This window comes from Electrophorus electricus, chromosome 4, assembly GCF_013358815.1.
Source record: "Electrophorus electricus isolate fEleEle1 chromosome 4, fEleEle1.pri, whole genome shotgun sequence".
Taxonomy (NCBI): Eukaryota; Metazoa; Chordata; class Actinopteri; order Gymnotiformes; family Gymnotidae; genus Electrophorus; species Electrophorus electricus.
The window spans coordinates 6,903,222-6,914,937 of record NC_049538.1 but is presented as its reverse complement, the minus strand read 5'-3'; the positions used below and the strand labels follow the sequence as shown (position 1 = coordinate 6,914,937).

Sequence of the window (11,716 nt, the reverse complement as noted above, 5' to 3'; positions counted from 1 at the left end):
GGTCAGGATGGAAAGATCGCTATCTGGAAAGTAGAATAACAGAAAAGAGTGGACAATGCGAGCTCAGACTTCTGGAAGTAACATGTGGCCCTTGCTGCCTAACTACACAAACAGACACAAGGACATTGTGGGTAAATGAATGTGCTTCACAAGAAGATACAGTTATGTGCAAAATAATAGCAGTCTAACATCACTAATGTATTTACTGATTTTTGACAGAAAAGATAATACAACACAGGGGAAAAAATGTATGACTAGGTGTAGCCAAGTAATGGGCAACCAACAGAATCAACAGTCATGACATGCACGCTGCTAATTGGGTGTAATTGATTCATTTAATGAAAGGGATGTGTTCAAATTAACAGCAGTGTGGAGTTCAATTAGTGAGGTCATTCATTCTATGAAGAAACAGATGTCAATTATGGCCCTTATTTAAAGGAGGGCAGCAAATGTTGTACCTGCTGGTTTTAGCCCTTTCTCAGTGAGTAAAACGGGTCATTCCAGACATTGTACCGAAGGAGAAAGAACTTTGATCAAGAAGTTGATTGGAGAGGGGAAAACATAAAGAAGTGTAGAAAATAATTGGCTGCTCAGCTAAAATGATCTCAAATGTTTTAAAATGGCAAACAAAACCCGAAACACTTGGTAGGAAAAGAAATACTACCATCTGTATAGATCATAGAATAACAAGAATGGCAAAGCATCCAATGATCAGCTCCAGGGAAATAAAAGAAGCCAAACTATTTGCAAGAAACCTTCATAAAGTACCATTGCTGAAAATGAAGATGCGCTGAAAAGGTTACAGTTTGCCAAAGAACACAATGACTTGACTAAAGAGAAGTGCAACATTATATGAACAGGTCTAAAGGCCACAGACAGTTTGTGAAACGACCCATAAACACTGAATTCAAGCCACGATACACTGAAGACTAAAAAGATAGAGGTGCAAGCATAATGGTTTGGGGATGTTACTCATACTTTGGCGCCAAACCCATTTATCGCATACCAGGCACCATGGACCAGTTTGAATATATCAAAAATACTGGAAGAGATTATGTTGCCTTATGCTGAAGAAGAAATGCCCTTGAAATGGGTGTTTGAGCAGGACAAGGAGCCCATACACAACAGCAAGCGGGCAACATCCTGGTTCCAGACCAACAAGATTGATTTTATGAAGTGGCCAACCCAATCCCCAGACTTCAATCCGATTGAGAATTTGTGGAGTGACATCAAAAATGCTGTTTTTGATGCAAAACCCAAGAATGCAGAAGAACTATGGCATGTATTCCAGGCATCTTGGGCTGGAATATCTGTTCGCAGGTGTCGGATTCCATTGACTCCATGCCACACAGATGTAAAGCAGTTATCAGAAATAAAGGTTATACAACTAAAATATTAGTTCAGTGATCAACAGAAAAGCTAAATCTGTAAAGAACGTTCAGTTTAAACTAAATATTCCAGTTTGTAAATGAAAATGAAGACACTGCAATTTCTTTTGAATGGCCCATTCTTTCTTTTTTTTCTTTTTTTTCCTTTTTTTTTTTTCTTCTCATTTTCAGTTTAAAGTATCAATTTTTGTTCATGTTTTCATTTGGAATTGAATGTGCAGTGCTCCCAGTGCCTTTGTGTATATGGAAATAAATGCTGTTATGAGGATTGAGCTTTTTCTCAGTTGTTTTAAATACACTGCTATTATTTAGCACATAACTGTATATGCCATGTTTGCTTCTCCTAACAGATGCTCCAAGCAGAGGAGCCAAGGAAAAAGCTAAAGTAGTAATGCGAAGAATGATGGTGCTTGGAATGATCATCTGATTGTCCCAAGAAGGTCTCCTAAAAAAATATATATATGAACAGGTTGATGAGAAGGACATGTTTTTTTTTTCTACTGCAATTTGAAGTCAGTCTGTTTTTACGACAGAAATGACTCCTTTCCCTGTACTGTACTAGTATCTTGTGATGGCACCAGTATTTACTTTAGACTTGGCCATGTGTGCAGTAGTTGCAGGGCATTTTTGCATCATTGTTTAATGTTTGAGTCGAATTTGGCCTTTAGTCTGTAGAAATGGACCCATAAAGTGCCTCTCTTTTTCACTATTAATAAGAACCTTCCGCCTCTATCTTCCTCTCCATCTGGTACTGTTGAACGTTGTGAAGGTTTTCTTAGATTCTTTAATGGAAAAATATCCAAAATGTAATCTTTTTTTTTCCCCTTTGCTTTCCCTGCATTTGATTACGGGGACACCCTTCTCACCCTTGCTGCTGAACAATTTTCTGCCTTCGATCTCACCCAACCTTCCCTAATCTCTGAGACTATATCAAATTCTAATTCCTCTACCTGACAACGTGATCCTGCCCTCACTACTCTTAAGAAGTGTTGTTCTGTTTCTGCTCCCATCTGTCATCTCATTAATACATCCCTTACCTTAGGTTGTGTTCCTTCAGCTCTCAACCTCAGCTATCACTCCCATTTTTAAAAAACCTTGACTAAATTCTGCACTTCTTGATAATTACTGGCCCATTTCCAATCTCCCCTTTCTGGCCAAGGTATTAGAAAAAGTTGTAGCTTCTCAACTGCAGTATTTTTTAAATACACAGGCACTATATGAACCTTTTCAATCTGGTTTCCGTCCCATTCACAGCAGTGAGACGGCCCTCTTATGTGTTCTAAATGATCTTCTCTCTGCTGATTCTGGTGACCTGAGTATTCTCCTACTTCTAGATTTAAGTGCCGCATTTGACACAATTAACCATAACGTACTCATTGATTGCCTCTCAACCATAGGCATTACAAATACAGTTCTTGAATGGTTCATCTCTTATATTTCAAATAGAACACATTTTGTTGTTTTAAGTAAACACAAATCCCATGCTGCTACTGTCACTCAGTGTTCCCAAGGGATCTGTCTTCTCGTGTTCATTATCTGCTCCTCCTTCGTCAGATTATCCGCAAGCATGGTCTTCATTTCCACTGTTATACGGATGACACTCGGATCCATATTAACACCAAGGCTAACGCTACCCTACCACCTCCTGTTTTACTCTGCTGTACTTCTTAAACTTCTCAAAACTCAGTTCTGATAAAATGGAATTTTTACTTATTGGCCGGAAGTCCAAAATATAAAAATTCTCCAATCTGGACAGTATCTTGATCAGTTCCTCATCCATGGTTAGGAACCTCTCTCTTTTGAACCCTGATCAAAAATGCCTTTTTTCTCCTAGAGCTAGGCTTAGGCCTATGCTCTCCACACACACCTTCATCACCACTCGTCTTGACTACTGTAACTCTCTCTTCATCTGCATCCCTAAAAAAACCATCTGCACAATTCAATATGTCCAAAACTCAACTGCAAGCATCCTCCTTCATATAAGGAAATCAGGCCACATCACCCCTAGTGTACACCATTTACACTGGCTCCCTGTCCCTGAACACAAATAGTTCAAAATCCTCCTCCTTACCTTCAAAGCTCTGCATGGTCTTGCATCTCCCCAGGTAGCGCAACTTGCACCCTTACACTTCAGTCCTGTAATGCAGGTCTCTTCTCCACCCCCAAGTTTAGACTGGTGGCTGTACGAGGCAGATCCTTTAGTGTCGTTGCCCCAAAACTATGGAAGACGTTACCTCAATCTTTGCCTTCACATCTTAAAAACACCTCTTTTATCCATGTTTGTTAATTACTGTGTTGTCAATTTGTCTCCACCGTCATTGGAAAGAGACCTTGTGTCTGTGAAACGTGCTTTATAAATTGAACTTATTGATTTTAGTAACCCAATTTATTTTAGTTATTGCACACATTTTAATGATTTTTGTTTTAGTAGCCACAGCTTTTGCAGCATCGTATTTAGGTTTTTATATGCACACGTGTACATTACCATTTGGAAGGTTTGATACCATATAAAAGATTTTTTTTTTTTTTTTCCTCATGTCAGAATTTGTTCTTTATTCTAAAGTGTTTGTTACTATATTTTCAAATGTTAAAATTAGTTTCAGATGAATAATTTAAGGTGCATGCCAATTTTAAATCGCTACCAAGTCTGTTTACTGCACGTTTTTGGGTCGAGTGTTATTGGGAAATTTTAATTGCAACAGATCTTTACCAAGCAGCCACCTTAAAAGGGTTTCCCTACTTCTCAGCCTGCAGGGGGCAGCAGACTCATGATCGCCATTGGATCGTTTTCCTTGTTGCATACAACCCAACATGAGGGGAAAAGAAACCAGAATAAAAGTTCCCCCCCCCCCATTCATCTAATTTTTTGTTAGCATAGGACAAAGTGACAGTCAAGTTTGCACAAAGACTACTTTCTAGATGGTAAAGTTAACATGAATAGAACAGCTTTAAATAAGCTTTTTCAAAGAATTTAACTGAACAGCCAAGTTGACAAGGTTCTTTTTTTACAGATGGAGCTAGGATATTGTAAATCCCTAAGACGGTACAATACACAAGGCATGGAATGGGTGGTGGCCTCAGGTGACACCACCCTCCTCAGAAATTCAAAAAAAAAAAAGAATAATGGATCAGAGACTCTGTACATGCTCCATGCTCTTTATTTGAGAAACTAGACAAAAAGCCTCTGCTACAAGAGCAGACGGTTCTAGTATTCGTCTTCCTCTTCCTCATAAGCTTCAGCAGAATCTGCTCCAACCTCCTCGTAGTCCTTCTCCAAGGCAGCCATGTCCTCTCTGGCCTCAGAGAACTCTCCTTCCTCCATCCCTTCACCCACATACCAGTGCACAAAGGCGCGCTTGGCATACATCAGGTCAAACTTGTGATCCAGGCGACTCCAGGCTTCTGCGATGGCCGTGGTGTTGCTCAGCATGCACACGGCCCTCTGCACCTTTGCCAGGTCCCCTCCTGGAACCACCGTGGGGGGCTGGTAGTTGATCCCCACCTTGAAGCCTGTGGGGCACCAGTCCACAAACTGGATGGAGCGACGGGTCTTGATGCTGGCGATGGCAGCATTGACATCTTTGGGCACCACGTCACCACGATAGAGCAAGCAACAGGCCATGTACTTGCCACGGCGAGGGTCACATTTCACCATCTGGTTGGCTGGCTCAAAACAAGCATTGGAGATCTCCGCTACAGACAGCTGCTCATGATAAGCCTTTTCGGCCGAAATAATGGGGGAGTAGGTAACCAAGGGAAAGTGGATGCGAGGGTATGGAACCAGGTTGGTCTGGAATTCTGTGAGATCCACATTAAGAGCGCCATCAAAGCGTAAAGAAGCCGTGATCGAAGACACAATCTGTGCGATGAGTCTGTTGAGGTTATTGTAGGAGGGACGTTCTATATCTAGATTGCGCTTGCAGATGTCAAAGATGGCCTCATTGTCAACCATGAAGGAGCAGTCCGAGTGCTCAAGTGTGGTGTGAGTGGTCAAGATGGAGTTGTAGGGTTCTACCACTGCAGTGGAAACCTGGGGAGCAGGGTAGATTGAAAACTCCAGCTTGGACTTTTTGCCATAATCAACAGACAGACGCTCCATCAACAAAGAGGTAAACCCAGATCCAGTTCCACCACCAAAGCTGTGGAAGATCAGGAATCCCTGTAGACCTGTACACTGGTCAGCCTGCATGAGAAGAAAACCCATCATTAGGAGCTTCCAAATGGGTGCTTCACACAACATGGAAGCCAAATCGCAGCTCACCATTTTCCGCATTCGATCAAGCACAGAGTCAACAATCTCCTTGCCGATAGTGTAGTGGCCACGGGCATAGTTATTGGCAGCATCCTCTTTGCCACTGATCAGCTGCTCTGGGTGGTAAAGCTGGCGATAATGTCCATTGCGGATCTCATCTGGGAGTAAGCAATTACAAGTCACATAACCAACCCATTTCTGCCAAATGAACATGGCTTCACTGAGAAATCAAAATGTAGCCTAAAGTCATGTACAAGTAGTGGTCAAGAGCTTGACAGGGTTCAAGTGCTGCTATACCTACAACTGTTGGCTCCAGGTCTATAAAGACAGCTCGGGGTACATACTTCCCAGCTCCGGTTTCACTGAAGAAAGTGCCAAAAGAGGAATCAGCCAAGGAAGTGCTGCCAGAGGTGATCATGCCATCAGGTTGGATGCCATGCTCCAGACAATACAACTCCCAGCAGGAGTTGCCCATCTGTACACCTGCTTGGCCTATGTGTACAGAGATGCACTCCCTCTGTTGAACAGAAAATTTGTCATTACAAGCAGAGGCATAGACAAGTGCAAGTTTGATGGGTCTTTTTGAAAAACATTTTTGTAATAATTAGCATAACTTTACCATTATTTTTAGTGTTTCCAGAAAACTGAGAAAGATGTGGACCTGCAAATTCAAGAAACACAACACCTAATATTTTTTGAAAAACAGCTTCAATAGTGTTATTCTAGCTACACAAATACAAGCAATGCTTACCCACACAGCTGTATGATGTTAACCACCTGGCTGAGCTTTATCAAGAATGAACTGAGTTGGTGGGGGTGTGGTTTTTCAATTAAGTCCTGAAGTAAGAGTGGATTCACATTTGCCATTCTAAATACAACGTGAAGCAAAGACACGTATTCTAGCACACACCTAACCCACACATTCCCCATGCCTTGAAATTCCAGAAACATTTATTTCAAAAGATAGAAATCCTTTATCATCCATCTTTAAAATAACTTTGTAGATAAAACTACCTTGAAGTAGTGTACAAGACAGAGCAAACTATCTAGCAATCTATCTAGTAGAAGTTTGTTGGTGACAATGGGCTTGACAATGGCTGCTATGCCATAGAGCTGGTCCAGTGGTCAGGGATCAGGACACAGTTGGTCCAATGGCCAGAGCTCACATTTACCTCCTGTCAGCCCAGGGTTTGAGTCCATGGTAGGGTGGCTGCCTTCAGCCTTCATCGCACACGGTGTCAAAAGTGGGATGTGATGCCGTTGGGAGTGTGCTCCAGGTTGATGAACCCACCTCTGCTGTGCGGGGATGGTGTAGCCCAGTGTGAGGATCCCTGATGATGGATATGGGTTTGGCCCTGATGGAAAGGGCAGTTGTGGGTAGAGGGACATGTGAACAGTGTCCTGCACAGGGGCTCATCCTGGAGGTGAAGGCAGTGTGACAGGGACTGTCACTCTTAGAAGGGGAGAATGGAATGATGGAGTCTGTCACTTGGGAAGGTTAAATGGATGCTTTGGCTGCTATGCCAGAGAGCTGGCTGTTAGCCCTGGGTAAGGTGGCTGCCTTTAGCCTTTGTCACAAGGATTATAAACACAAAGTTTTCCCATATTCTATTCCCCCCATCTAACCCTCTTTAAACCAATAGTATGTGCAAAGGTCAACGGGATCTTAGAAAATATTAACCAGGTTAATACTTGAAGCAGAGTAATGATACAAACCCAAGGCCATTTGACTAGACTTGTACATCTTTGTGTCCATGTGTCTGTTTGTATTCCATGCGTTTATCATCCTGGTTCAAAGTCAAATCTGGTGCATTACCTTTATGGTACAGTGTCCTGCTCCAGGCCTGCACTGCACTGCAGTGTACAGCAACAGAGCCGTACAGTTGTATTGTCAACAATGCAATTGAGAGAGAGTGTGTGTGTGTGTGTGTGTGTGTGTGTGTGTGTGTGTGTGTGTGTGTGTGAGAGAGAGGGTGTGCCATGAATGGTGTGTGGGAAGTATTGCTCAGAAGTAGTGGGAGAGAGATGTTTGATGTGAAGCGAGGACAGCCATGGCTCAGCAGTCTCTACTCACTCCATATTTAAAATGCTCTGAAACGTGGGAGGCAAACTATGCAATGCAAGTAATTCTCTAAAGTGGGAATTGAGCCTTGCGCTAGAATGTTACTAGAACTGACATAACCTTTAAACATGCAGTACTCTTTATGTCAATAAAAGAAAGTGTTCATCTTATTTGCCCATCAGACACCTACAAGATACATTTACGTCTCACACGTTTATCCAAAGCGACTTACAATTATGACTGAGTACACCTTCAAAAATTGAGGGTTAAGGGTCTTACTCAGGGGCCCACAGTGGCAACTTGAACTGGCAACCTTCTGATCAGTAGTCAGGGACCTTAGCCACTGAGCTACCACAGCCCACTACAACTATACAACTAGCAAAAATACTTTGATTGACACAGTATCCAATCTGGATTATATTTGGCTTGCTAAATGGTTTTTGTCATTTATACATTTTGACAACCAGCTGAATTCACATATCCACACTCTGGGCAGACACTAATAGGAGTGTGTCCAGAGGAATGAAAGGACACAGTGGATAGAGATTACTTACTCAGGCTAAATGAAGACTAGCTGGGTTTTCTCACAGGAGAGAGAGAGAGAGAGAGAGAGAGAGAGAGAGAGAGAGAGAGAGAGAGAGAGAGAGTCAGGTTACTACAGAACAGGTGCCACCAACACTCCAGCGCAGCCAGAGCTGAGGTGATGGGGACAGGTGAAGAATTACATTCTATCTCTCTCTCCTTCTTTGCCCAGGGGTGACCGGGGCTGTTGGCTATGGATAGCAGCATAACTGCTTCACAGATGATTGCATGCTATGAGGGGATTTACAGTAGAACCATCCCTGCCCAGACATGAGTCATGAAATATGGGTCTGGACGGTGATCATGTGTTGTGGAGTAGGTGTCTGGTGGGATACACAGATTGGATGTAGAGGTCTTGTCATTGTGCTCTTAGGTCAGGCACTTACTGAGAGTAGTGAAGGTGAAACAGGCTGCTAAAGAAATAAAGGGCAAACGGCAAGCCAAGCAGTTCTGGCTCCGCTAGCATCAAGTTCAAGAGGTTTTATTGTCATTTCAGCTATATACAAGTACACAACAAAAACGAGACAATGTTCCTCCAGGACCATGGTGCAACATAAAAACAACAGTGCCACAGACAACATGCTACACAAGTGCAAACAGTCCAACATAGTACAAAATGTCATTAAAGAAACATTAAATAAACAATAATAAATACAGGACAAGACAAATACCAGGCCAGCAATTACTGGTAAAATCATAACCCTCAGGAGATAATGACACAGGCAGGTCTAGTTAGAGTTAAGATTCTGAATGAAACTGCATGAAAGAGGTTAGACTATAGATTTTATAGAACAGGATGCCGTTCTCTTAAGACGTGCGGCTCTATAATCCACCCAATTTTCAGATGATTATCTACTGTCACTAGAAGAATATTTAGAAGAATATTTTTAATGTAGGCCTACATAAATTTCTTCATCAACACTTTGGTTTATGTAGGCCTGTTGGTTAAAACATTTCATAGCAAAACAGTTTCTTTCTATTCCTCGATGTGCCCAGGTTATAACTAGGCATCTTTGTCCCTTCAGACTTAGCCTTTCTTGCCCCCGGGGTATTTTGAGCGGTCAGGTTATCAAAAGTGAGACTCCACTAATTTCTTTTTTTTTTTCGAAGGGGTGTAACTGTAGCGGTCCGGTTGCTACGCGGCAGCCATGTTGGAATGTTCGATTTACGATGAGGGGGAACGAGGAGTAGGCACGAGCAAACTGCCTGGCTCGCGGCGGCACAAAAAAGCGCACGCGCTGCACATCAGCTTGATCAAAGTGGGAATTAAATCACAGACTTCAGAGTGATATTGTCTTGATAGGAGTTACAAGTCACCGATCAGACGAAGGAAGTGGAATAAAGCGAGTGAGTAGCTTCCATGTTGTTTTCCAGCATTTCTTGGGAAGCAGGAAAGACAAATTCATTTGTAAATTTGACTGCATTTTGAGGTAGTGACTTTCTCTTATTTGTGTTTTATAGTGGAACCAGGGAATTATTAACATCAACCTTCGAAACAGTGCCGTAGATTCGTGTGTAAATTTGTAAGATAGTGTAGCTAATTTGCAGCTCGTCCCCGACCGGTTTCTCTATTGCCTACATATTTTTACGAACCGAAAACACTGTTGTTGCGGAATATGCTGTATGGTGTGTATTTAAAGATAATCGATTTTTGTCGTACCTGATCATTTATCGTAGACTATAGATCGGTGAGTCTGCCTCTCTCAATCACGCTTGAATCAGGCTACATCACTTTGCCTCTCCTCGGAAAACTGAAATATGCGCGTGTTTAGTCGTTGGGAATAACGTCATTGCGCGTGCTCGGCCAACGGCTTTCCTGAGTTATCGAAGGCAGGTATGACATGTAGGTTAAAACGGTCGACGGTGAAAAGTTAGGAGGGCGGCGGCGCTTCATCTGTCATTTGTTCTGGGATCTCTGTGCGAAACCTACTCTGCTTTTTTGTGTCCTGGGGCGGTGGAATTACGGTGCGAGTACAGAGCCATTTTATTTTTAGACTCAAGTGTTCAGGCTCTACTTCTACAGCGGTCTAACACCCAAGCAAGCAATATAAAGTCCCGTTGTACAAGCGTTGTAGAGTCGCTAAATCGTTCTAGTAAATGTAAAGATACAAAGGTCTTATTCGTGTTTAACATTCTACATAAGGGTTTTGTTTACAGCAGGAAGCCTAAATGAACGTTTTCTGTGGGTAAGTAACTTTGCGAGAGCTGCGCTTTAGTCAGGATATAACGCTAGTTGGCCAATCGCGTCCCTCAGGATACTTAAGGAAGACGCCTTTTCCTTTCGCTGCAGCTTCTTGTGTGGACCGTTTAACTTCCAGGAAATCTGTGCTTCCTAATGTAGCTTTCAGCGCTCCTGAATTCAGGTCGGGTCATGAAACGGTTTTATTTGAAATGACGGGACTGAACAAATAAGTCTTGGTGTGTCACAGGGCACGTCCTGTTATCCATAAGCTAGAGCGCAAAACTTTTATCTTAATATCCATGCCTTGCCGAAAGTGTTTTGTTTCTCCAAGAAAAGCTGTCTCATTTGGTGTTGATATCAAGGTTAATTTTAAAAGTATCATTATAAGATCCTTTCCAAGTGTAACTTTATTCTTCCAAGTGATCCAGTACAAGATGAACCTAGTTCTCTCATTTTCCTGTTTTCTTTTAGACCTTTTGCTTTTTTAATACAGCATATTGTGGGTCTTTCCATGAGAACCCTGCTTCTCGTGTAGTCTTCCTGTGTAATAATCAACTACTAGTCTGTTCCTCTACAATAAAATAAATAAATAAATAAAAACATTTAAGATTTAGAAAAGTATTTTGACACTGATGCAGAAAAAAAGTATCATGTTTTGAAGCCTGTGATTCAGATTTCAGTACCTCAGTTTGTCCATGTGGGATCTTCACAGAAGTGGCTGTCTACCAATGGCAGTCTGAGAACAGCGAGTCTATTGAGAAGCTCCATGTTATGAAGAGACTTGCCTTTCCCCTGATATGACTGCATTTGCAGGTTCCACACTGATGAATGCTCCATTCACCGTCAACTTAATGAACCTAGCTGTGGGTTCGGCGCTGAGATTTGTTTACACAGGCAAAAGGTTCTTTTGCGAAACGTGACATGGGCTCACCGCTGGCTGGCACAGCTCAATCTGTCTGTCTGTTTATTTGTAGTTTTGGGTCATAAAAATGTTTGCACCTATAATCTCGTGTGGGTATATTGCGAGCTTGTTTTGCTTCTGTTGGTGATGTTCAAAACTGCTAACATTCGGTCAAGACGCTCGTCTGTGTTTCACGGCTGGTTATGAATGGTGCCTTTATGGGGGCCAGAGGATGGGGACAGAAGGGTTATGGTTTCATATTAGAACAGTCTCCTCACGCCCCCCTCCCCACCCCACACCCACTGGTGTCTTAAAGGCTGCTCTGTCCCTCTTGCTGGCATTGGCAGCC

At 42.4% G+C, this 11,716-nt stretch overlaps 3 protein-coding genes across 7 annotated transcripts in view; 2 read left to right on the top strand and 1 right to left on the bottom strand.

The window, feature by feature from the left end:
* The window catches only part of dennd3a (DENN/MADD domain containing 3a), a 31,162-nt gene extending 30,929 nt beyond the window's left edge, over window positions 1–233 (top strand). The window contains exon 26 of the mRNA XM_035525551.1: window positions 2–233. Within this exon, the coding sequence (XP_035381444.1) occupies window positions 2–39 (38 nt within the window). The 3' untranslated portion in view covers window positions 40–233. The remainder of the gene's footprint in view (window position 1) is intronic.
* A 4,324-nt stretch (window positions 234–4,557) lies between these two features.
* LOC113590646 (tubulin alpha chain-like) lies at window positions 4,558–11,027 on the bottom strand. Of its 5 annotated transcripts, XM_027030896.2 has the most exons (5): window positions 9,945–11,027; window positions 6,260–6,301; window positions 5,938–6,157; window positions 5,650–5,798; window positions 4,558–5,571 (listed from the first exon to the last, which is right to left on the bottom strand). In XM_027030896.2, exons 2-5 carry the CDS (start codon window positions 6,260–6,262, stop codon window positions 4,594–4,596), a joined length of 1,350 nt encoding a protein of 449 aa, XP_026886697.1. In that variant the 5' UTR covers window positions 6,263–6,301; window positions 9,945–11,027; the 3' UTR covers window positions 4,558–4,593. The 5 variants fall into 5 exon arrangements, 4 of the variants coding, with proteins under 4 accessions (XP_026886697.1, XP_026886698.1, XP_035380861.1 ...); XM_027030897.2 differs by lacking the exon at window positions 6,260–6,301 and having other exon boundaries at window positions 5,938–6,002; XM_035524968.1 differs by lacking the exons at window positions 6,260–6,301; window positions 9,945–11,027 and having other exon boundaries at window positions 5,938–6,239.
* Window positions 8,885–11,716, top strand: part of ptk2aa (protein tyrosine kinase 2aa) — a 65,676-nt gene continuing 62,844 nt past the window's right edge. Inside the window, exon 1 of the mRNA XM_027030889.2 lies at window positions 8,885–9,631. The gene's annotated coding sequence lies outside the window, so the exon portion shown is untranslated. The remainder of the gene's footprint in view (window positions 9,632–11,716) is intronic.

Bases quoted from the DNA above. Each gene is read 5' to 3' on its own strand.
- LOC113590646 (XM_027030896.2), bottom strand. The intron at 5,799-5,937 runs GTATAGCAGCAC...GCTTACTCCCAG, and splicing joins CCTGGAGCCAACAGTTGTAG to ATGAGATCCGCAATGGACAT. The intron at 5,572-5,649 runs GTGAGCTGCGAT...CTTCTCATGCAG, and splicing joins TTGATCGAATGCGGAAAATG to GCTGACCAGTGTACAGGTCT.